Below are 24,260 nucleotides of genomic sequence, written 5' to 3'. Positions count from 1 at the left end.
TGGAAATCGGTGTATTTTTCAGGATCGATAGGTTTTTTTATAATCTAATAAAGCATCGAAATGGAACCAAATAAATAAGGAATAAGTTGCTATAAGAAATGTTCGCATATCAAATCTAATTTTTTGTAGCTCTTCCAATTCGGCACTTAGCTCGACTTTTTTGTAGGAGTTATGATAAAATTGTTACCTGGGATCAGTGGTTTTAAAAGTACCTGTACTGGTTTATGTAATTGGTCCTATAGTGAATTGGATTGTTAAGATGTTCGCTGTTTCTCAATATTTACATAAATGTCTATATAAAGTTTATCTACCGTAATATTAAGCTTTGTAAAAATGTCAGGCTAAATAGATCTTAGTAAAAATGCTCATTGTATACTCCGAGGTCCATAAGTTTTGCTGGTGTTTGCGGAGAGTAACTAAATGTACCCCTTAACAATAATATGTATGTAAAACCTAAGCTGATTGTACCAAAGTTCATTGTATACGGATACTCCTTAGCCGCGCCTTTTGATTTGCTAACAAGCGAACAGTTTGTGCCAACTACATAGTACATTAGAGCATCGATTTCCGTCCAATCCTTTGACGTGTCCACCTTTAAAAAATAACTAAGGGTTTCTCTGGCAGGTCACAACTCGCCGCCTTCTCATCCTGGTCAAAGTTTTGCTCGCTCGTGCCAGAATCTCCAGCCGGACTGAGTGGTATTAGGGACTTTGTACTGCCGATCATTTCATGTGCATCGAAGGCTTGTTCGTGCACCTCCACATCCTAAAATATGAAAGGTGATTAGTCTAACTTAGAAAGCTATGCGTAGACTGCGTTGAAAACACTTACGCCCCCAACTGCTTGGTGCTCCAAATCAACCACGTCGTCATCTGTGTCGTACAGTTGTTCAGGCTGTTTTGGGTTTCCGTTCCTAAGCACATCATCATCCGAGTCATCTCCAGCGCAGACGCAGCGCATTTTTGCATCGTCTCCAACCTTTCGAGCATTAGTTCCAAATATTATCGTGTAAACTTGATTGAACACCACTTTTTTCTTACCTTAACCGATTTGGTTATAATGCACAGTGATATGGACGAAATAACAAACAGCACGATGGGCACAATTAGAGAGACGACTAGCTCTCTATAGACCTTGTCCAAATCGTACCGCGCCACCACAAACTCCACATTTGCATCCTGAAATATGAAATATGAGCCAACATATTTGAAAGTAAGTCGGGTGTTAGCCCTAACAACCAAACACTTAAGAGCCTAACAACAACCCACCTTATTGTAGTAACACTGGTAGCGTGACTGTGCCGTGTTATTGTCCCCATCGCTGCCATAGCGGTTAACAAAGTCCTTGCACTCGCCCCGTAATGTGTTGACACAACCCTCCAGGTTGATGAACAATTTCTTCCAGCTGTAAATGGTGAGGTTGGCCTGATTGGGCAGAAACTTTTGCTCAGGATCCACAGCTCGCGTACTGTTATCGTAGATGGCCCAAAACTGAGTAAAGTTCATAAATGGCGCAGGAAGTGTGTCGTGGTCCAACAGAGTGCCGTTCAAACAGTCCGTAGCGCTGTGAAAAAATGAGGAGAATGTTAACGTTCCGCGAGTTCTTGTACTATAGGCAGTGTACTCGCCCAGTCCTATAACTAAAGTAAGCAATTTGCTGTAATAGTTTCTTTGGCAGCTAAGTATATGATGTAGTGCATGGATTTAATTGAATAAGAGGATAAGAGGACATAAGCTCTTCATTACAATAGTAGACAGAAGCAGAAAATTAATTACGATTTTAATTAATAATAATTCATTTCCAACGATATTAAAGACCAAATCGGACTATTTGGGACTGCTAAAGGCGGTCTGACGATGCGTTTTTATTCCGGATCGTTTCTATGAAAACTATTAAGCTTGGTCTTCTTGCTGATAAGACAAGGCTGTATAGAGTTGAATCGAGTTGGGTGACCCTAACTGTTATGGCCCTGACTTAAGGCTACTTTCATTCGGACATACAGACGGGTATTTTTATATGAAAATGAAAATTTACATACAGTATGCGATTGTCAGATTCACGAGTGACTGTCGCGCAGTTAGTCAATAGGTTTCCATCGTCTTCCTTCCAGAATTCGGTCGGTTCAATTCTGACGCCGTGCTCCTTGCCGCGTGCCTCGTTGAAGGCAACTGCATTCTCGCAGTCTGCGGCAATTACATTATCTTCCTGAAAATGTTCGTATAAGTAGATTCTTTCCCAAGCATGTACAAGTAGGGGACTTACATGCATGATCAACACATTTACATTAGCGGTGGTTATTTTCGAGCAATATCGGTCGCAGGAGAACGGTTTCTTGATCTTCGTGCAGTGCACTCCATGGCACTCGAAGAAGCCGTTCAATTTGGTATTGTCCTTAGCAGAGTTTATTGTGGGCCCGTCCGCCTTGTGGTGGCATAGAAAGAACTCAGACATATTTTTGCAATGGCCTGAAATCAAGGAATCCATAATTGTTACATTGTTTCTTTATTGCTTCTTTGAATTGTAATGCATACCGTTCGAACAATTGAAGACTCCACGAATATTGTTACAGATTGTTCCATTGTTGCAGTTGAATTTGTTCAAGCGATTCAGGTCGATCTAAAAATTGCAGATATGTATTTCAGTCCAAAATTTCTGGCTAAAAGTCGCTAAAAGTAGCTAAAATATAGTTATATCTGAGTCCAATTCAGTCACATAAATAATTTCCCTTAACATCATAGTGCACTGAATCCGAAAATAAAATAATATTGCTTTTAATTAAACCTTCATCTAATCTAAACTACAAGTATCTACTTTTGTTTTAAATTTGATCTATCGGTCAATCAAAAAAGTTATTAGCGAAACAATTTTACTCCAGTACTATGCCCATCTTCTTCTTTTTCTAATTCTATGGGCGCATATAACTTAGAAGTTTTCTTGGGTGCAGGGTTTTTCACTGCCGGACTTCCCTGACTATAGCGTTCTCTCTTGTTAAAATTGTTTCTTTATTGAATTTTAAAATTAAATATTGATTGACTGGCTCTTTAAGAAGAAGAATCAACAAACCATGTCCGGCCACATTTCTTCAGTTATTTTTGGACTTGGCTGAATTGGGAACGGTCTGTTGGACGCACAAGATCGAAAATGATTCAAAATAAATTTAAAGAAAATGTGACTGTGCTCTACGCATCTTTTGGTATAAAAGAAAGGAATACAAAGCTTAGATATATGCTATGTTTTCAAATAGAATTTTTCATTAGCTCCACAAAAAAAATGTCCCTCATTTAATTTGTAGATGTAGTTGGAGAGTTGAATTCTTGTTAACGACCGCACACATACATAGATGAAAACAGTTATTTTCATTGTGAGTCACATCCAGTAAGAAGAGTGCGATATAGGATAGCATACCAAAAACGATGACACGTCTGCTGGTCCCAACCCCCTCGGTTCAATGCCATCGGGAACTTACCATGGCGCACGAAGTGTTGGTGACGCGGGTGCAATTATTGAGTTGGATGTCGGTACCATTGCGGCGAACCACTGAGTGGATCTGGGGACAGAAGCCGCTCGTGCGAGTTAGACACCACTCGCCACAAGAGGCCCAAGGGCAATTGTTTGGCATTTGGCGATCCACAGTTTGGCACATAACCGGATTCAGCTCGAAACCAGACTTAAAGGCCCTGCAACATGCAATTGGGGATGTGAAATGGAGGGCTGTTCCAATAATATCCCACAACTAAACTCACTTGAGGGAGGGCGAGTAAATAGCCACGCTCAGGTACACAATCGAGACGCACGACAGTACCATGGTGAGTTGGCACAGGCAGATGGCCCGGCAGATGCGCTTGTCCTGCTCGGGTATGAGTCGGGGCTTGTCCCTGCGGCGCGCCATGTTTTCGAATCCAAATCACACAGTCTTACTGACACTATCCAGTTAGAAGATACCGCTGACAGTTTGACAATTTGCCAGTTACGCCTTATTTACGACTTGTTGATTTCCAGACCTCCAAAAAACACAATGACAATATTCATACAAACATACATACACGTACATATATTCGTACATACATATGTATGTATGTATGTATGGAGAGTCAAGTGGGAGCGATTTTGTGGTCTACCCCTTACCGTTGTAGGGGTTTTACCCCACGCTGTTTCAAGGTGATTTGGACGCCTTGTGTTTGTTTGTTTGTTTTTTTTTTCAATCGTTGGTCGGGGTGTTATTTATTTATGGGTATATCGGTGGGTCCCGTTAAAATGTTCGTTTATTTTTGATTTTATCCAACTTGGTGGACTTGCTCGGATGCGTATTTAAAGCTGATGCTCCTTTAGTAAATTTATTTGTATGTACATATGTATGTATTTATATGAAAGCACTAACGAGCCGAGTCCCAACAAAACGTGCGCGTCCACGTCCTCGTCCTGTGCCTGCTCGTTCGGAACTAAAACTCTGACTCCTGCAGGCTGCACTTAGGCGAGAGCCGTGCGCTGTAGCAGGGTTGTCACTCACATTCAGAGTTAAAACATGAAATTAATTTGACAAAGTTCGGCTTCGAAGCTTTTTGTTTTCTATTTATCCATTTGATATACCCGTTACCCAATAATGGTGCCCAATGCGAATTTTCCATTTTCCATATTCAATCTTAGCTCACAAATGGTTAATATTTGTGGGATACTTGTTTTGTTGATAATCCACAATAATCGAATCTCTAAAACTATTAGGGCTTACCTACATATTTATGATTCATATCATAATTGTGCTTCGGAATAAGCTTGGGCATAAAACTATCAAAGCAGCTGACATTATCAAAGTTTGAACCGTTAAGAATTCAAAGTAATAATTCTTCAACAAATCTACATATGTATATTTCACCATAAAATATTATAAATAATAGTTTACGGGTACATACGTATGTATTTTAGATGTTTATAATGAAATATCTGAATGTTGTACAAACACAGGTTTATGTGTTTTTTGCAACTTTAGAATTCTCAACATATTCACGTAATTTTATAAAAATACAATAAATAATAAACATTAATAATAATAAAGCTATCTATAGAATAGTTGGGCATTCTTTTCTGTCTCTTTACATCTGGCTTAGTTTGCGTTCTTTTCGACCTTAAAGTTTTAAAATATTTATTCTCTTCACAATCGTCCCACTTTGCTGTTTTTTGGGTCTTCTTTGTGGCTTCTGGCTTGTTGTTGCTGTGCCACAAACGAAATCGAAAGCCAAAAACAAAAACAAACCCTTCACCATGACAGCCCCAAGTCTTCTGACTCATTTCACAGTCATGAGCGTGAGCTCAACAAATGGTTCCCCTTTAACGACGCTTGCGCGGTGGCGCATGGGGTGGTTGGCTCCAAGAATCTAGATTCCTTGCGATGGAACTGGTTCGTTTTGATAATATTAGATGCGAAATGAAAGAGTAGGGTAGTTTTTGTGGTTTGGTATTGGTGTACTTGTAGTTCTTTTTATTATTATTTAGGCCGTTAGCTTATTATTTTGCTCATTAATAAAGACACATTAAGTAAAAAATTTTCAACATTTTGCATTCAAATTTGTATGATTGGAAAAGTTCTCATAAGCAACGTGCGTTACATATTTTCGTTTGCTATTAAGCTATATACTCGCATTGTTATATATTAAATTTAAATGTCAGTTTTACATAAAATTTAAAGCTATTTCAAAAATGTTAAGTGAGCTTTTATCTATGGGCTTAAATCAGCTTAAGATGCTTTCAATGTTGACTAATTAACAAAAATGAAATAAAAATGGGAAATCAAAAAAGATAAATGTGTTTAACTTATACTCGTATATAATTTTTCTAGTTAACATAAAATGTTTCTCGGTCTGATTGCATTATTAACTTTGTCCCGGAGCTGAGTAACTCACATAACCATGTTAGGGTTACATACTATATATAATGCATTGATTTTTTTTATTTTTCACAAATTTACTTAATACATTATGACTACTATCACAATTTCTTTTTTGAAAACAATCATTTTGAAATTTGTGGTTGAGTTCTCTTGAGGTTGACCTTTGAAGATTTTGATGGAGCACCGATGATTCTTAAAGCAAAATAATAATAAACAATGCTTTGCAGAACATTTTTTTAGTAATTGAATTATAGAAAGAGTAAATTTAATTTATGTATTTAAAAACCAAATAAACTATTTATTATTATCGAATTTCCCAAAGGGTTCTACTTGTGCTCGATGCTCCGCTTTAATTGGTATTGTATTAATGATTGATGGTTTTTATTTGATGTTTGTATTAGCTATGTATAGTAATGTTCTACAATGCCATTTTTCTATTTTAAAATAATTTATTCGCTAGTATTCCATCTCATCATCTTCATCACTGTGACATAGAAGTTTGCTAAAAAAGTTGATTGAACAAAGTTCTTAATCGGTTTTTATTTTAAATTAGCGTACATATATATGAATGTACTAAGGACTAGACTAACAATGCAGAATATATATATAAAATTTAAACAAGTACTAATAAAACAAAATCATGCAAACTAAAACCATTGAAAACCATTCGGGACATGCAATATGAATAGATATTTTAAATATTATGTATATTTATTGCATCTCTTTAAGTAAAATACTCGTAGAAATTGTTTAGTTATAAAGTTATATATTGTGTGTCAATAATAGGGACTTTAATTTGCGATCAACAGTGCATAATGCAGCCAAATTTCCTCATTCCACCCGGCAAAAGCAGTGGTTTCGGGAGTTCCTCAAAATAATTTATCACTAAATAATTATTTAAGATGGCTTTCGCTTCGTTTCGTTTTTTTTTTTTTTTTTTTGGACAAGAAACACTTGGAATTTGCTCTCTAAATGTTTTATAAGACAAGAGATGTCTTTGCCGAGTGTGAATTGTCGGGGACTGCAAGATAGTCAAAGAAACCATTACTAATAAATTCGATATAATAAGTATATGAGCAGCATATATGTTTTTGGGGGTAGTGCTCGAGTATTTTATGTAAGAAACGTGGAAAGTGGAGTTCTAATAATAGTTGCAAAGTACAACAGTAATTGGGGGTTGCTTGTGTGAGATATGATTGAAGTAAGTCTTTTTACCTATTATACGTGAAATTTTGATGCAACTTGGATTGAACGAATATAAAAAGCTACTGGTATACCAAGATACCAAGGCATCCGTCCCAAATAGTTGCTAATGTGTTTGAAATCGGTAAGGACACTTCAGAGTAACGTAATGCAGGTTATTAGAAGCCACTATACTATTAGTGCCTTATTAGTAGTGCTTTTTAGTTGGCTGTCTTTAGGACAAAATAATTCATTTTGAAACATTATTTTTATATTCCATTGGGGGTAGGGCACGCACACGCATTAACCTATCACAATAGGGGGAAATTCAGGCACTGTCGCTTGTCATATTTAAAACATATTCAAAGACAGCGACTTTTCCGTATTACATTTCATGCAGTTAACGATCCTGAAAGTATTTTTACAAGAGAAAAAGAAGCGCATGAAAAGTTTCTGATAATATAAGGAAACAGAGAAATGAAATTAATGTGCATTCTTCAATTTTTTCAAACTTAAGAGCAGTTTCAGGCCAATATTTTACCTATAAGTACTATAACACAAACGAATACATTCGACAAAGATCATAAATACTTAGTAAAATAAGTAGGTACGAGTATTCACGATATTATACATACAAATTTAAACGAATATATATAATTATAGAGAGTCATTCTCGATACAAGGCACAATGAGTATTATGTAGTTTTGGGTAAATGTGTTTTTGCGCACAATCTTTGTTGATATGTGGATGTGGTTTTGTGGGTAATGTGTGTGAAAGTGTGTGTGTGTGTGTGTGGTTGGTTTACTACACAATTAGTTATAAATTATGTTAAAGTAAAAATCATTAACATGAAAAACCAGATGTACGTTGCGCTTGATGAAAATAACACTCACTCTTCCTTGGTCGGGAACTTTTCGGCGTACACTCGAGAGGACTTGTTCCATTTTTCGCAACATGGACAGTACCAGTAACTCAGGACGCCGATTGAGATGGCAAAGAGCACATTCGGAATGATCAGCGATAATACCAGATGGTACAGATTGTTTTCCCACGAATAACGACCGATGACTACTTCCGGATATGCTCGGCTGTAGTAACAGGGAAATGGTTCCCCAACGTGCGTGAAACTGAGAAAAAAATGCACAATTTTAATGGAAGCATATTTCAGCCGAGTACTTGTATTACTTTTCAGATTGGCTTACCCATATTGTCTGGCGAAGACACTGCAATTGGTTGTCGGCGGATAGCCACAACCCTCTGAGTTAATTAGGAATTTCGTATAACTAACATCCCAATTTACTGTGTCCAAGTCTCGAGGACTTCGTTCCCATTCACTGTAGGGAATTCGCGTATAGTTGACAAACAACTGATGGCACCTTGAACAATATTTTAAGAGAATTTTTAGAGCACCCAAATATACTATATATTTAAGTTTATACTTTTGTTTTTTTTTTCAACCAAACACTCACAATCTTAGATTTGTTGTATCCTTTAAAAGCTTGCCGAAACAAACCGATCTAAACATATTTGCACGCCTATCTGTTTTTCTATATAACCCCAAGATTCTTAGGCAAACTGTATACGACGCATTGTGGTCCCTCTAGGCCCAATACCATTACATTTTGTTAATGGCTAAATTTGCAATAAATTCTTCAATTCTTCAATTCTTTAACCTTCATTATGATCTTAAGTCTTCTGAGACCACACGGAAGACATCGTTACAGAAGAAATATTCAATAACATGAAACAATAATATGTAAACTGCTTAATATATGGCAAAAACGCCAGAAGCAGTCTAAACGGGATCAAAAAAGATAAAATACCTACATCTTTAGTTCTAACACAGATACCTTTTTTTTTATCGATTCTCATGAATTCCTGGCGATTTTGGTTAAACAACAATTCTTACTTTGTGAGTGATGAGGTGCAGCCCTCGCGACAGGAGCTCCAACTGCAGTTCTTAATGCCCTCCGCATAGATGTGATCTATAACGATGCAGGTGACTGGCACAGGATCGTAGTCAGCGATAATTGTCGAGATGGCGGGATCCACGACAAATGGTATCAGGAAAAGGAATGTTAACACCGACAGTATGGCAGTTGAACCTGCAAGAATATAAACTTTAGATGATGTGGGGACATTAGAGATCTGAGAATGAGGGCTTACCAAGGCACACGGAGGTGTAGAATTTTGCCTTCTCGAGAATGGTATCGATTTCAATTTCCTCGCGTTTGGCATTAATGGCGCTCACACAGCCACTGCCGGGCCTCACGGGCCCGTTCTGCGACTGAAAGGACTTTCCCGACTTGCTGCTGCTGAGACTTATGCGGCTGGCCGACAACGTCTGAGCCGACAAGGTGGGGCTTGTTGGCATCGACGTAGTCGTTGTGAGTGTTGAGCTCTTCTTCATAGCTCCTGTGGTGTTGTTCTCTGCGTGTGTTGGTGAGTTTGGATGTATCTAATAAGTATTTCCTTAGACGGTAACTGTTTGTGTTTTTGCACTAAGAGTCTTACAAATGTACGTGTATGCCACTATTTTGAAGTTCTACGACTACAACAATTAACAGCTTTTCTGCAAATTTCGTAGTCAACTCTTGCCTAAGTTCTGACCTCAGATGCTGATTAACGAAGATTGAGAAATTCCTAATTTGTGGATGGTAATTTAGAATGCAAAATTCTCATTGCGCCTTTTTCGTAAAGCTTAGTCTCGTATTTGGTTTTGAGTTGCACGTCTTTATTAATTTCTCTGGGATTTTTGATTAACTCTTCTCTCTTATTTATGCTATAATAATTTACATATGTTATTTCATAAAGGGGTATTATGTATAAGGTTATTTTTACCTAGAATCTCTTCTTTTTGCTGTTGTTGTCGTCGCTATAAGTTTAACATTTTTTATTTGATCACGCATCCCTCCAAGCCTTTTGACCCTTGCTAAAAATGACTGCTGTATTAGATTTGGTGTGGGTTGTGTAGTCTATGTGTGTGTGTCTCCGTGTGTGTACATACGTGTGTGTGTGTGTGTGTGTGGGTGTATGGGTGTGTGCATCTGTGCGTTTATATATAAAGAAACTTAATTTAACAATTAACCAACTGTTGCTTATCCGCGCCCCCCTTTCTATCCATACCCACTACGCTAAATACTCAGTAAGTGGCCTACCACGCCTCTCAAAAAATATACAAAATGTATCTGTTGCAATTTAAAAATAATTCATACGCTAATATTGTCTGGTCTGTTCGTATCTGAAAAATTTCACTTAGTTGTTCATTTGTATGTAATGTACGTCCTGAAGTTTCGTTTTCCTTGTTTTGGTTTGTTCGTATAGGTGCTGTTGTTAGCTCAGAAGTGTCCTTGTAAGCTTTTCAGGTGTTGTCTGTGTGTTTCTTGTGATTAATAGTTCGATGGAAGGATTACAAAGAGCTCCATGTTATGCCCAAATCCATTATTGCAAGGCGAACACTCCAGTCTGATGTATTGGACTGTCTTCCTGGAGCAGAGGAATGCCTGTAAAAGATAAATGAAATTAATTTGAATAAAAAAGAACAACATACGTGTATTTGTAGTCCCTTTGAAAGAACACTTTTCTATTATGATAGACTAATTTTTATTAATAAGTATCTAATGTGTAAAATAAGAAAGTGGATTCTACAAACAACTTCAGATTAAAATGTTACTAAGTTAATTTGTCAAGATTTCGAATAGGATAACGGACAAGCTAAAATTTTGAATTTCGAAAACGTCTACTAGTATCTCAGATACTATCTCTAGAAGGTCTTTTATAGGGGAGCCTTAGAAGAAATGTTACACTTGAGTCCGTCTAAATCTAAATGATTTATTTAAGGGCCAAATATTACCTATTATAAAAAATTGGAAGATTATTTACGATAAAATTCTGTAAGTTTTGAAATATATTTGAGCCCACATTTTTAGAAAACTCTGAAAAGGTATTAGAGAGAGTATATAAACAAGGTCTCCACGAAAACAACATCTTGTTAAGCCATTTGCTCATGCTTACGTGACGGATCTCATAGTGCCATTACTTCGTCGCCACCGCCGCCACCAGTGTCGCCAGTGGTGGGCACACCGGCATTATTCCTGGATAAAATTGTCTCTGTATCTACGCAGCCCTTGAAACGCATTTTGGCGTCGTCACCCACGTAGACAGTTTTCTGGCAAAGCAACAGTATCATGCAGGACACCACGAAGAGCACCGAGGGCACAACGGAAGCGAACACGAACTGGCGATAGGTGACCTCAAGATCAAAGCGAGCCACCACGATTTCCTTCTTAGTGGGCGAATAGAAGCACGGGAAACGGGCACGGGCATTGTGATCGCTGCCATCCCGGCCAAAAACCTGCAAGAACTCCTTGCACTCGTTGGCCAGCGTATTGACGCAGCCTTCAAGATTGATCATCAGCTTCGACTCATTCGAGATGGTTAGGTCGTAGTCGGGTGGTGCGATCTCCGGCACAGGCGTGGCCACGGCCACATGCAAATGGCTGAGATATGTGAAATTGGTCAGATCACTCAGCACATTGTGATCGAGTGTGGAGCCGTTGATGCAGTCCACGGCATCCACACGATCAGAGGTATTCTTGATGAAGTAGCACGAGGTCACGGCTACATTGTCGTTAGATTCGTTCCACACCTCTTCCATCGTCTCAGCATTGATGGCGTTCTGGCATTGCGAAAGGAACACTCTGTCCCCGCTTAGAACAACCACGTTCTTGTTCCGGGTCGGTATGTCCACACAGCGACGGTCACAGTTATAGGGTGTGCGGATCTTTCGGCACGTGCCCCGACTGCAGGAGAAGAGGCCACTGATGTCCATGCAATTAATTTTTCCACGTCGTCCGGAGCACTTCACCGGCGCATCGCTGTTGTGGAAGACGCACTCGAAGGCGTCTGTAATATTTAGGCACTGGCCGGCCGTGCAGTTGAATGTGCCTGTCAGGTTTTTGCACTCATCGTTAATGCAGCGTGCTTTGTCCGCCCGATCCTGATCGATGCCGTAGCACGTCTTGTTCGCCGAGTTCGTACAGTTCTGGAAGGTGAGGTTGGTTCCGTTGCTGCGCAAGTTGACGTAGATTTGAATGCAGGCGCCAGAGGTCTTACTCAGGCACCACTCTCCACAGGAGCCCCACTCGCAATTGTCCTTGTTGACGGCACGCGTTGTCGTGCACATTACAGGCGTCGGATCGATACCGCTCTTAAAAGCACGCGTGGACGGCATATAGATGGCTACTGTGAGATAAACCAGGGCTACCGAGCTGAGCACCAGCGTCATCTGGCAGATGCATATGGTGCCACAAATTTTCGTGTCCTGCGGCGGCACAACCAAGTCCTCACTTGGCACCCTCTTCTTTCCCATGGTGGTGCTGTACTGGTTGGCTTGGTCTTACTTCTAGCGGCGGCGGCCAATCGCTTTCTAGTCTGCTAGCCTTCCTTAATCCACGAGATAAATCCAATTAGGAGCAACACATTACACTTTTCGCCATTGCCATTCTATCCACACATATCGATTTAGTGCGCCCTGCCCCACACACATACACACGACCCCGCGGCGACGTGATGTCGCCTGACAAGTTATATAACGAGCCGTGCGTGTCGCGAGATTTAAAATTGACTTTTACGGCCTGGTCTCGAATATCAAAATCTCAGCGCGCTCGTGCTCTGTCCAATTTTCCAATTTTGTTGTTATGTATCGATTTTCAAGTTGGTTTCATGTGTTGAAGTTAGATTTAATTAGAAGCTGTTTCACATACGCGCTCGTCCTCGAGTTTTCTTTCACTTACAGCACCCCTCAGGCACTCAAGATTTCCCGCAATTCTACACCAAAATCACAGCACATTCCGCAGCATTTTTCCGCACTGCACACTTTTTTGATTTTTATTTTTTTATTATTTTGTTTAGCTCTGTTTTTCAGAGATCTTGAATTATATTTGGGTAACCTAGTCTCTTAGTTAGCGCCGTACAGTTTTCGCAATGCGAGTGAAATGCATTCGAGCGTTCGGCCTCGTCGGCCTCTGGCTCCTTCCTGACCGCCGACAACATTTCGTCGCTCCTCGGCACCAAATCCTTAATATTTGTCGCTGTATCTCCTTTTACTCTCGGGTTTCGCACAAATCACGAACCTGCGCGCGCATTTTATTGCAAAATCAATAGTTCCGCATTCACGTTTTCGTAAAAGCAGAGTTTCCCTTTTACAGACCAACGGGGAGATGTTTGAGTAAAAAATAAACAAACCTTGTCATGGGATTCATTGATTAAGTTCAAGAGAGCGCAATACATGCGCTTAAGCTTGCTTAAAAACAATAATGAATAGCGAATATATTGTCGACTTATTGTTTTTAAATAACAATAGAATCCAGATTATATATTTAATCCCAAACATGCTAGTTCTTAATTTCAAGTAGTAAAAATATACAAAGAAGTATGTGATAAGTTTAATATTGTAAGTTAGAATCACAGAACAGGCATAATCTGGGCCTTTGTACTGTACTTTGCACATCGAAACTAAATTTGACATTTTTTCTAGAAATCGAATTTTATCGCTATAATTTCTATAATATATTATACGTTTTTCTACTCCCATATATAGTTCTTTTAAAATATAATCAACACAAATTGCAATTGTATAATGAATAATGACGTTATCATTTGTTGATTTAGTAACAATTAATTGAACATACAGCATACCCGATACATTTAACAAAATTCATGTATATTACTTATTGAATAATCCAAAAATTACAAGTAATGTCGAAGATGTTGTATCGTTTCAATTCCAAATTGGACATATCTCTCTATGAATTTATTAGGCGTTGGTACTAAGAATTCAATGATCCCCCTCTACCTCAAAGAATATATTCCATCTTTTTGCTCTTCGTGGCTTGGTATTGGGTTTCTCCACAAATTGATTGTCGAGGCTGTAGGTTTCTCTGCCCTTTCAGATCATCCTTATTTTTCAGTCCCTTGCAGATCAACGCCTTCCCCGAACTAAATTCATTCACAATCCTTCTCTGATCTTTTTGTCTCTTTCTTCATTAACCGCCTCTGCTTTTAGCTATCTTTGGTAGATCACTTTTTTCTCTAAAAGCTTTTGTGTAAGAAAATTATATTTTTTAAATATTGGTTTGAAGTTGTACTAACTCTTCTGACTACGGTTGGCTGTGGATCGGGGCATAGCTGGCCCGATTGCAAATAAAATTCCCCCCACGATTCAGATGAGTTAAAAATATGTTAATATATCTGAATATATTTGTTCTCTTTAGAGTTTTTTGAAACTTAACTTATAAGGCTTTATTATAAAGTTTATATTGACCTACATATATTGCTGATAAAAAAAGTATAATAATTTTGTTAAACACTTAAAAAGAGAAGTAAATTAGTTAGGAGCAATACATAGTAATAATAAGTAGCAAAGTCTTTATTGCTCCTCGTTAATGACCTCGCCTAATTACTCAAATATATGAACATACATATATTTTCAATGGATGTACATACAGATATACGCATGTATATGTCAGGTAACTGACCTAATTTAAAGTTAACAGCACATAGATTCATTTCCGAGTGCCCGTGGGAACAAACAGATTGACGTTTTAATCATTGTTCAATTATGTAAAGTCCTTTATCCTTATCTTTGGTGCAACAAGCGCATTTTGTGTCAGACAGCAGCACTGCCAGAATATCCAGCATGATGTCCCAGCCAGTACGAGTACACACCGCCCCCTTTTGGACATGTTTGCACTCAGTTTGGCCCAAATGATCGTATAATACAAAAGCATGAAAAATGCAGCAAGCATTTTTAATTGCTGGATTAATTTTGGAGTTCCCTTTTTGATAAACTTTTGCAAAACGTTATGATACGAACAAACTGTACGATAAATCAATGATATCCTTCGATAGCTTGCACTGTGCAATCGATTGCAATCCTTTTCTTCGCTGCCTTGTCAACACTGCTGCATTTTTCGTCGACGGCTGGTAGGACATTCAAACGGCGCCAAATCAAACACAATGATTATTTTCCTTCCTCGTACTAATAAATATTAAAATAAGTGGTAAAGCTAAAGTCGGGTGCCCCGGCTTCAAAATACTCTTTACCTCTGTATGTAAGTTTGTGCGTGGCTGTGTGTATGGAGTTAAGCCAAATCGGTCACAACCACACAGCTGCGGGCAGAGCTTCTCCAGAGATTAAATTTATGGCTATAACATTTTGCCCTATCATGATGAAACTCAATATACGGACATATAATTACTAATTGGAGATATTTGTGACATTTAAGCTAAAAATTCATAGAGTTATGGAAAATCACTCATAGCGGTGGAGGGGCGAAGGAGGACTGTTACATTCTTTTGAACCTTTTAGATTCTAATTATAAAAACTAATTAATATCTGTCAAAGAAATAGTAGAACCGCCACAAAGCATTTTTTACAATGATCATTTGGTCCGAAATTGCGACCTTTTATTTCATTCCTTTTTTTTGCTTTTAATAAAAATAATTAGTTAGTAGTAATTATTAGTAGTTTAATTACACATATTCTTGGACTGGACGTGGAGATCGAATTGGACACCAGAATTTGGAAGCTAAGACTTATCACTTCGTTTTAATTCAAGCACACTAACATACTATTGTATTAATGAGAAGAATTAATTTTAAACTATCTATGTATTTGATTCTTTTTTGAATAACAAATTGTTATGTACATTTGGTAAGCACATGCGATGAATTGGAATAATCAATGGCAACTGCTCGATGCACACGAGAACTTTTGTTGATTTCTGAGGGTGTAGCGGGCTGAGGCGTTCCATGCGCTTATAAATATGCTATGATTTTTTATAGCCTTAACAAATTCAAAATACCAATACTATTTACTTACATTCAAAATGTTTGTTGCTTGCGAACCTTTAACGCGCGTGTTAAACAAATATATGCCTGTCTGTATGTGTGCGTGTATATGTGACAGCTCGTTTCATAATAATATAACAACAAAATATCCCCTGCTCGCTCACAATGCACTCCACATTAGATGCTTGGTCAGCATTAGCAGTACATATTTAATAGAATTTCACTTCGAATTTCAAGATTTATGTTTTTTTATCTGAATCACGAAAATTGTGAATGATGATTCGTTTTAATTCGCCTTTTTTATTCTTGTTTTGTCATCGCGTTCACGCGTTCACAAACGAGCCGAGAATATTCGAAACAGCGGAGATGTGACGTCGACGGCTCACGTTAGTCTGCTGTTTACGCCAATTCTGACATTTGTCGTAGTCTGCCTCTTGGCACACTTTTAGCTTTTTGCTCCACTCACGGGTCGTCACTGCGTCACAGAGCGCATGCGTTGTCAGGCTTTACGTCATCCACATTGGACATTGGAGCCGCCAATTGACGAGCTTTCGCAGTCACCAACAACGTTTGGGCCCAACTAATGCATTCGTGTCGACCTAATGGTACCCTAAACAGTTACGCCAACAAAGAGAAGCCTGTTATTCAATCGGATATGACCGCTGCTATAGCGTAACAGTGCAAAAGCTTTTGCGTGGTGCACGTTGGAGTCGTTCAGCTGCCGCGTCGTCGTCAGTGGCCGCCAGTCCTTTCGGTGAAGAGTTCTGCCGTCATCTCTTTCGTCGTGGTCGTTGAGACTCTTCAAAATGTGTGTGTGATTTCTTTCAATTTTTTTTTGTTTTGAACTTTTGACCTGTGCGCGCAACCAGGTCATAAAAATTAATTATGACTGCAAAATCGCAAACGCTGTGAACAATTGTTTGCATTGCAAATATTATGAAAAGAAGAAGGGAAAGGCTTGCGATTGAAAATGCGTAATCGTTAGCCGCGTAACCTGAACCTTGAGTAAACACGTACGCACACGGCCAACATACTTCTACACACAAGCAAAGCAACGCTAAAACATACACAGGCTAGCGGCTAGCAGCGGCTGGCTTAATAATTATTTTAATGTAAGCAGCAAGCACAACATCGATGGTAGCAAAAACAAAAGATTTCAAAAAAGGGCCTATGCCAAAATTCCGGACTGCTGGGTGTTTGTGTGATTTCTCACGACAGGCTTCCCAGCCAGTTATTGAATCAGAAAACAAATGAAAAATCGTTTCGTGCAAAGCACGGGGAGTCCTCAAGGCGCGCTCACACTCACTCTCTATCCGCAAACTTTGTGGAGCAGAAGGAGCAGCAGTTGCCGCATAATGTCGATTTGGCCCCACTCTTCACATACACAAACCCCCTACACGCTTGTGAGTGTGTTGAAAATGTGGCTGTGCCAAATGAATTGAAAATTACATGCTGCTCTCTCTCTTTTCGTTGCCGCTCTGCCCCACAAGCAGCACTGCTGCATTTTTATTTTTATTTGTATTTTTTTGTGTCCATGCTAAAGAAGTATATTATTTAGACAAGCCGCTGCCATTTTCCCTTCGCTATTGTGCCTGTGCAGCTTTGTGTGCGTGCGTGTAAAGCGGCAACAGTAACAGCAAATTGGAGCTAGCAATTGCCAGTTGGCAGTTGGCAGTTGCCAGTTACCAGCTAGAAGTGTTGTGCCTGGCAGTGTGAGTGCGGTGTTGACGTTGTTTCCGTTTCGTAATACTTTGCACGAGAGCCCTAGGACAGAGCCACGAGGACAACGAAGAAAGTCGCTCGTGCGTTTTAGTTTTGTGAAGTGTTGTCGCATCGCTCGCATTCCCTTCATGTTTTTGTCCATTGAGAGCAGCAAATTAGACGACAAACAACAATGGTCATTGCCGATGAAGAACAAAAATAAAACAAGAAAACATTAAACCACTCATCACCCCGAGGTGTCGGTGTCGGTGTCGGTGTCGGATCTGAACAAAATAAACAACTGCGCTAGTATTTAGCGTTTCTGAGGTTACATAAAAATAACACCAATTGACATTGCCGCCAGCAGCAGCTACACTGTGGGCCCGTTGCCAACGACACCAACATTACGGGTCAGTTGCTGTTGATTTTTAAAAATAAGCCACAGGCATGTGCAACATAGGCGGCGAGCTTTACAATCTGCCCATAGCGGGGCTCAGCACAACTGTCCCCTGCCTACGCGAAGCTGCACCAGCAACTAACTGTATTTATTAGTCTCGCAATGTTCGTCGTCGCGCACGTGGCTAAGCAGAAGATTGAGCGCAAAGTGAAATCTAAAACCAAAAGCAAACGCAAAATCGTCCGTCCATCATATTTTTAACTCTACCAGATAGGAGAGCCCAAGGAAGGAAAACAGCAGCATTTGCAACGTATTCATTCAAATTTAGTCACACGCACAGACAAGCAACACACGCACATACACACACGCACACATATTTGTGTGTGTTGCAGCCTTTGCCGCAGTCATAAAATAATCAAGAAGCCAAAGCAGCAGCAGCAGCAGGATAGCTAGGAGGGGTCACAAAACGGCAAATGCTGACGAAAGAACTCCACTGGGACGCATCAAGCAATTAGAAAAGGTTCACTCACACACACACATATATACATACACACAGACGCCCACATGTGTGCGGATTGAGGACGGGCCCACTGCCAATAACCCAAGTACTGCTAAAGCCTGTTATACGCGCCTTAAACAACAGGATTTGTGAGCCCACTATGCGTGTTGCCGAAGCCATTGCCGCTGCCGCCCACTAAACTGTCTGAGTTTGAAGCACAAAAACCCATTTCGTCGTCCTACTCATCGTTGTCGGCGCTGCGAGGGACATTTAGTCTAATCGACTGACGCACAGCTGCAGCGTTGCGTCAAGCCATTAGCCAGGCATGGATCCATTGCCCTGCTGCGATTGCCGCCAGAGCTAACGACAACGACAACGACAGCGACAAGAGCGAGCAGCCGGAAATGCAGGCAAAGAGAGAGACAGAGATCAAGCAATACCAAAAAAAAACAGCAAACCCTAACAAAGAGAATCCAAAACGCGAAATCGAACTTTCCCTGTGATATAACTGCACCGTAATCGTAATTGTAACCGTAATCGTAAGTCTCAACTTACACGTAGTTCGTAAAAATATCGTAATACAAGCATTAAAACCAGAATCGAACCTAGCATTACAAATTAATAATAGCCTATCAATAACGCGTCGCCTAATTATAAATACAAAAAATATATATATATATATATATATATATATATATATATATATATATATATATATATATATATATAAAAAATAAATTTCTAAAGTTCTTGGCACGGCATAATCTAATCTACACATATATAGCATACTGATACACGTATGTAAATACCTCCTCCTGTTCCACTGCACGCCACTTGTGAATCGCCTAGGACACAAACGTACACTTAACTTACTAAGGATAACACACGCTGCTCGCTCATACTTTTTGGAATATTTTGGTACCAGACCAGCGCCGCCTGCCCGCCCTTTATAGAGAGGGTCAGCCAATTATAGACACGCATAGTGAGGACCTTCGTTTAAGTCCAACGCGAAGCGGTCCAATCACACGATGGGTGATGAACGTGAGATACGCAGCACCAAGGAGAAACTGCTTTTCTATACCACAGCCTTTTTCATACTGCTGGGCACATTCAGCATGTTCGCCTTTCTCTTCTTGGTGCCGTTTGTGATTGAACCCGCCTTCACGACCATATTTATGCAGTTCGAGGAAGTGCCGGCGCTCTGTGAAACCTACGACACTGAGATATTCTACGGCGCCAAGAATTGCTCTTGGTCTTCATGTCGCGAAGGCTGCACCAAGGACATCTACACGTGCACCCAAATACGGGTGAACTATCGTTTAAATCTCTACAACTACACCGATGAGTTTAACTTCACGGAGTATCACATTAATCTTAAGGAGGCGGAACGCGTAATACCGCCGGTGAAACGCACAGATCGCTATGAGCGAGCGCTTCGGGACTACGAATACGATAATCTGGGTGGAGATGGTAGTGATCTGGACGTCGGCATGGCTGGCGGTCGGCTGGAGCAGCTGAACTTTGGTGACGCCGACGGTTCCAATGGCTTTCTGATCGAGGACTCAGACGATGCGCACAGTCTTAGCGCGACGGGCACCCTTATCAATGGGGAACGGCGCCCGTTCGATGAGATATCGGAGCTCAACGAGGGCCTGATGGGCAATAACTCTATGTACTTTTACATAGGAGCACGCCTATTTCCAAACGTCAAGGGTTGTGGCTATCCGCCCATGCTCAACTGCACCATTTGGCTGAAGCGCTACACTAAGATCGGGATAAAGTTTCCCTGCTACTATTCGAAGGTGGATCCCAGTCTAGTCATCAGTGACTTAGACTACTGGCAGAACACACTGAATCTCGTCTACTCGATGGCTATTCCGATACCCTCGTTCATTATATCGGTCATCTACCTAACATACGCCTATTTCAAAATTTACAACGAAGACGAGGAGACAGCACCCCTCGACAAGAATGCCGAAGATATGGATATCGATGATATCGATGCTGTAGACGATAGCGATGGAGCTGTCTTGGCGGATAATGTTGCCGGCAGTCAAATTATTAATATGGACTCCACGACCAACGACAGCTGTCTGGAGGGTGTGCTGCCAAACGGTGGTGCCGGCATGACAACTTCAATATCCCAGGGCGGCTCAGTTGCCACGCCCGGGCCATATATGACACAATCGCCGGTGGGATCACAATTAACGCCCAACTCAGAGATAAACTCATTTGGACACCAACTAAAAGTTCAAATGGCAGACGAATTATCCAGAGATTCCCTGGAGAATGGTGTCCTATCCACATCAAATTCTGTTCAAGGGTAAGCTCTGCGTTTCAACAAAAGCCTTTTCCCAATATGTGATCTTACATCTTAATATTTATGAAGCAATTATCTTGGAGTCTTTATGAGTCTTTCATAGAGGGACCAACAAACATTTTATCGAATTCAGATTTTGTAGAATAGTATACGAGACTAGCTCAATGCTTAAAATTATTCTATTCTGAAGGGTACAATATTCTTAGTTTTACAACACGTTAGAACCATTTGCTTGAGAGTAAAATAATATATCTTGAGAATTTATTTTTAAAACAAAACAAAAACTAAACACTTTTTTTTGATTACTTTCAGAAACTTGAGCAAGACGATGACGACGAGTATCTCAACTCCTCCTGGGCCGACAGCGGCAGTCTGAAACGTCAGGCGCATGGTCTGGAAAATGTTAGATTCCGATTCGGAAAATGAGCCTCTACTGGAGTCCTAGGGCATCCAAGAAGTTAGATTTACAAATATGTGTGGAGCAAGCAAAACAAGAACACTAGTAAAAATTATTTTTAAGATAAACAATCGACAACAATGCATGTAAATGCGACCGAACCTGAATACCTTCAGAGACAAAACTATGATAGATTATATTTACCACAAATATTTATAAACAACTTAAAACAGCTAATCACACACGAACAGAATAAACACATACGCATTCAAATACACGCCCTCATAGGAGTACGATTGACACATCCAATTCAAAGCTAACTACAATTATGTATTAATATACCAAAACCACGATATGGATTTAACTACTCGAATGATACATACATGCATGAATACAATACATTGCAATATTTAGGAAAACTGAGGAGCTGCTTCACACAAAGACACTGGCATTGAAGTGTTACTTTGATTGGTACAAATACAATAACAGCAACAAAAGTATATACATACATACCTACGTATTTTAAAGGGAAATGCAAATAATATACACACATACATATTTACAAATATTTACTTAAATTATTTTTCTATTCGCAACAGTCGTCGTGTCACGAATATGAAAATTGCAAATAATTTACACGAAAGATCAAAAGATCGGGGCGCTGAAGATTTTAACGTAATGCATAAAACAAGTGCTTCATTTGCCTCTTACTCCAAATGAAACATAAACAAAACAAAAGCATATGTAATTAATTTATAAACTAATAGTAATAATAAACTAAAAGCTATATTATAAATAAATTGTTATCCTTCTAATTAATGCGGATAAAAACTCACAGCTTTAACTAACAGAAACAGAGGCAAAAGATTTTTCTTCTACATAATAATTTTTATTAAGATTTATATTAAAAAATAAAGGAAATAATTATTTAAAAAATAAATATTTATAGGTCTTGATTAATAATGGTTCAAGCTATTCAGAAAATAAAGTAAATACATTTACATTAAAATCATATTTATTTAGAATTAAATTTAATACAATAAACTTTCCTTTTTATATAAAACTAAAAACAAAGCAAATTACAGAAAAACTCTTCAAATCGATAAGAAAATTCTAAAATTCGTTGAAGCATTTGCACACTTACGTATTATTAATCTATGGTGAACAACTAAGGATACTAGCGTTTAACCATGAATAGCTTACACTAAGTTTTGTTTTAATGAGGGATATTTGCATAAAATCACAGAAAAAAGAAACAACAATCGCAACTAATTACTAGCTAAAATCATGTAATAACAACAAACAAATGCTACTAGAATTGAAACAGAAGCGATAAGCAAAAACGAAATACAAAAGAATCTCGTAATAAATACGCATTTAGCAGCCTACAAATTGTATATCGTCTTTATTGTCTTGATCGGTTTAAAAGGGCGCCAACATTTTCAAAATTATTTTTATTGCGCAATGGTCTGGCAACCTTCGACTACAATTTTGCGCCGTTACCTATTCATAGCCGGGTAAGTCTTAACAGCTGTTCAGCGCCAGTGTTGCCGCTATTTGTTGCCCTAGTCACCGTCTGATGAGATAGCTACAAACGCGAACGGGTGAACTACATTTGCTCCGACCTCATCAGAATAATTATTCATACACTAATTTAATCAACAAACAACGTTTGCGGCGCCGTAGCTTGTTAATAGTTTACTGCGCAAATATTACGCAAATATTTATATAAACGGCTGCTAACCAGCAGCATTAGCAACGAACTCGCCGTCGGAGTCGCCGTCAGCGTCCCACTGACAACCCTTTGTGCTTCCCCTCCCACACCAACACTCCTTTGGCTTATTGCTCACTCATCGAACTTCCACATCTAATAAGTGTTGTATTTTTTAAAATTCCTTAAGCTAATACGAATTCAGTGCCTAATATGGCTGCAATTACAAGCATTGAATCAGTTTCAGACCGGTGGAAACAGGCTCGTGTTGGAGAGCTTTCACAAGATTTTCTGCGAATTGGATCAGCCGATCCTTCACAAAATGCAGCTTCTGTACAACCAACACCAGCAGCAGCAAATGCTAATTGGAATCCTTATCCAGCTCAGTGTTTGGTACCTAGTCATTATGGTAGACTGCTCATTACTTGTGTCCAAGCAAAACTTTCTCGGAACTACGGCATAACCAGAATGGATCCTTACGTCCGTATACGTGTTGGCAATTTTGTGTACGAAACACAAACATCTCAGAATGGTGGAAAGAATCCCTACTGGAATCGCGCTATTCAATGTCAACTTACGGCAGGAATTGAAATAATTCACATCGAAATATACGATGAATGCAGTTTTAAAATGGACGAGCTGATCGCCTGGGCTGACGTACCTATACCAGAAACTCTATTCCAAGGCAAGACTCATGAAGGGACGTATGCCCTGTCTGGCAAACAAGGCGAAGGGCAAGAGGGATCAATTGACATTGTTCTAAGCTATTCTCTGCAGCCATTCACGTATCCTATTGCCGGAACATCATTTCTTGTTGGGTCTAACGCACGTCCGATAGTATTAACACCGGTTCATCAAGCAAATATGTATCAACAGGCTCCTCCTCCTCAACCGATTGCTCTCTCGAACGAAGATTTTCTTCAGGTGCGAGAGATGTTTCCCAATATGGATGAACAAGTGGTGCGAACCATATTCGAGGCGAACAATGGAAACAAAGCAACTACTATCAACTGCTTATTACAACTCAATGAATAATTAATTCCTTTATATTTATCATTTATATATGTATATCCAATTTATAACATGTAAATTTACAAAATATTGTATCCCTAATAAATATGCAAAATACCGTCATATTTAGCACGTTTTTCATTCTTTTAGAAATTAATAACATCATTTTATATTATATATACTCACTCTTCTGTTGAAAATCGATCAATTCGCTTTATAATTCCCTACCTAAAATATACTTGAAATAAATATAGACAATATATGTATATAAATATGATAAGAGCTATATCTTAAATCCGTTACCTAA

General features: G+C 39.2%; 5 protein-coding genes across 7 annotated transcripts; 2 read left to right on the top strand and 3 right to left on the bottom strand.

Annotated features, from left to right (window-relative positions):
• Nucleotides 1-6: 6 nt before the first annotated feature.
• Nucleotides 7-4,333, bottom strand: LOC115628389. Its single transcript, XM_030524472.1, has 9 exons — nt 3,744-4,333; nt 3,467-3,677; nt 2,532-2,616; nt 2,263-2,465; nt 2,039-2,205; nt 1,269-1,563; nt 1,041-1,178; nt 832-978; nt 7-765 (listed from the first exon to the last, which is right to left on the bottom strand). The coding sequence occupies exons 1-9, from the start codon at nt 3,887-3,889 to the stop codon at nt 595-597; spliced, it is 1,563 nt and encodes a 520-aa protein (XP_030380332.1). The 5' UTR covers nt 3,890-4,333; the 3' UTR covers nt 7-594.
• Nucleotides 4,334-5,462: 1,129 nt separating this feature from the next.
• On the bottom strand, nt 5,463-9,501 carry LOC115628393 (protein tipE). 2 transcript variants are annotated; one of them, XM_030524479.1, is made up of 5 exons: nt 9,231-9,501; nt 8,974-9,169; nt 8,267-8,440; nt 7,958-8,191; nt 5,463-6,383 (listed from the first exon to the last, which is right to left on the bottom strand). In XM_030524479.1, exons 1-5 carry the CDS (start codon nt 9,472-9,474, stop codon nt 6,338-6,340), a joined length of 894 nt encoding a protein of 297 aa, XP_030380339.1. In that variant the 5' UTR covers nt 9,475-9,501; the 3' UTR covers nt 5,463-6,337. The 2 variants fall into 2 exon arrangements, with proteins under 2 accessions (XP_030380339.1, XP_030380338.1); XM_030524478.1 differs by lacking the exon at nt 5,463-6,383 and adding an exon at nt 6,869-7,472.
• Nucleotides 9,502-10,431: 930 nt separating this feature from the next.
• On the bottom strand, nt 10,432-13,076 carry LOC115628392. Its single transcript, XM_030524477.1, has 2 exons — nt 11,079-13,076; nt 10,432-10,567 (listed from the first exon to the last, which is right to left on the bottom strand). Exon 1 carries the CDS (start codon nt 12,433-12,435, stop codon nt 11,089-11,091), a length of 1,347 nt encoding a protein of 448 aa, XP_030380337.1. The 5' UTR covers nt 12,436-13,076; the 3' UTR covers nt 10,432-10,567; nt 11,079-11,088.
• A 3,625-nt stretch (nt 13,077-16,701) lies between these two features.
• LOC115628391 (protein tipE) lies at nt 16,702-22,104 on the top strand. 2 transcript variants are annotated; one of them, XM_030524476.1, is made up of 4 exons: nt 16,702-16,725; nt 17,791-19,053; nt 19,364-20,837; nt 21,147-22,104. In XM_030524476.1, exons 3-4 carry the CDS (start codon nt 19,543-19,545, stop codon nt 21,208-21,210), a joined length of 1,359 nt encoding a protein of 452 aa, XP_030380336.1. In that variant the 5' UTR covers nt 16,702-16,725; nt 17,791-19,053; nt 19,364-19,542; the 3' UTR covers nt 21,211-22,104. The 2 variants fall into 2 exon arrangements, with proteins under 2 accessions (XP_030380336.1, XP_030380335.1); XM_030524475.1 differs by lacking the exons at nt 16,702-16,725; nt 17,791-19,053 and having other exon boundaries at nt 19,284-20,837.
• Nucleotides 22,105-22,849: 745 nt separating this feature from the next.
• On the top strand, nt 22,850-24,078 carry LOC115628304 (toll-interacting protein B-like). The gene has a single exon (XM_030524351.1). The coding sequence runs from the start codon at nt 23,156-23,158 to the stop codon at nt 23,975-23,977; it is 822 nt and encodes a 273-aa protein (XP_030380211.1). The 5' UTR covers nt 22,850-23,155; the 3' UTR covers nt 23,978-24,078.
• The last annotated feature ends 182 nt before the right edge of the window (nt 24,079-24,260 follow it).

This window comes from Scaptodrosophila lebanonensis, unplaced genomic scaffold, assembly GCF_003285725.1.
Source record: "Scaptodrosophila lebanonensis strain 11010-0011.00,11010-0021.00 unplaced genomic scaffold, SlebRS2 tig00000113-arrow-arrow-pilon, whole genome shotgun sequence".
Lineage (NCBI taxonomy): Eukaryota > Metazoa > Arthropoda > Insecta > Diptera > Drosophilidae > Scaptodrosophila > Scaptodrosophila lebanonensis.
The sequence above is the reverse complement of the archived record's forward strand: the minus strand, read 5'-3'. Positions and strand labels throughout refer to the sequence as shown.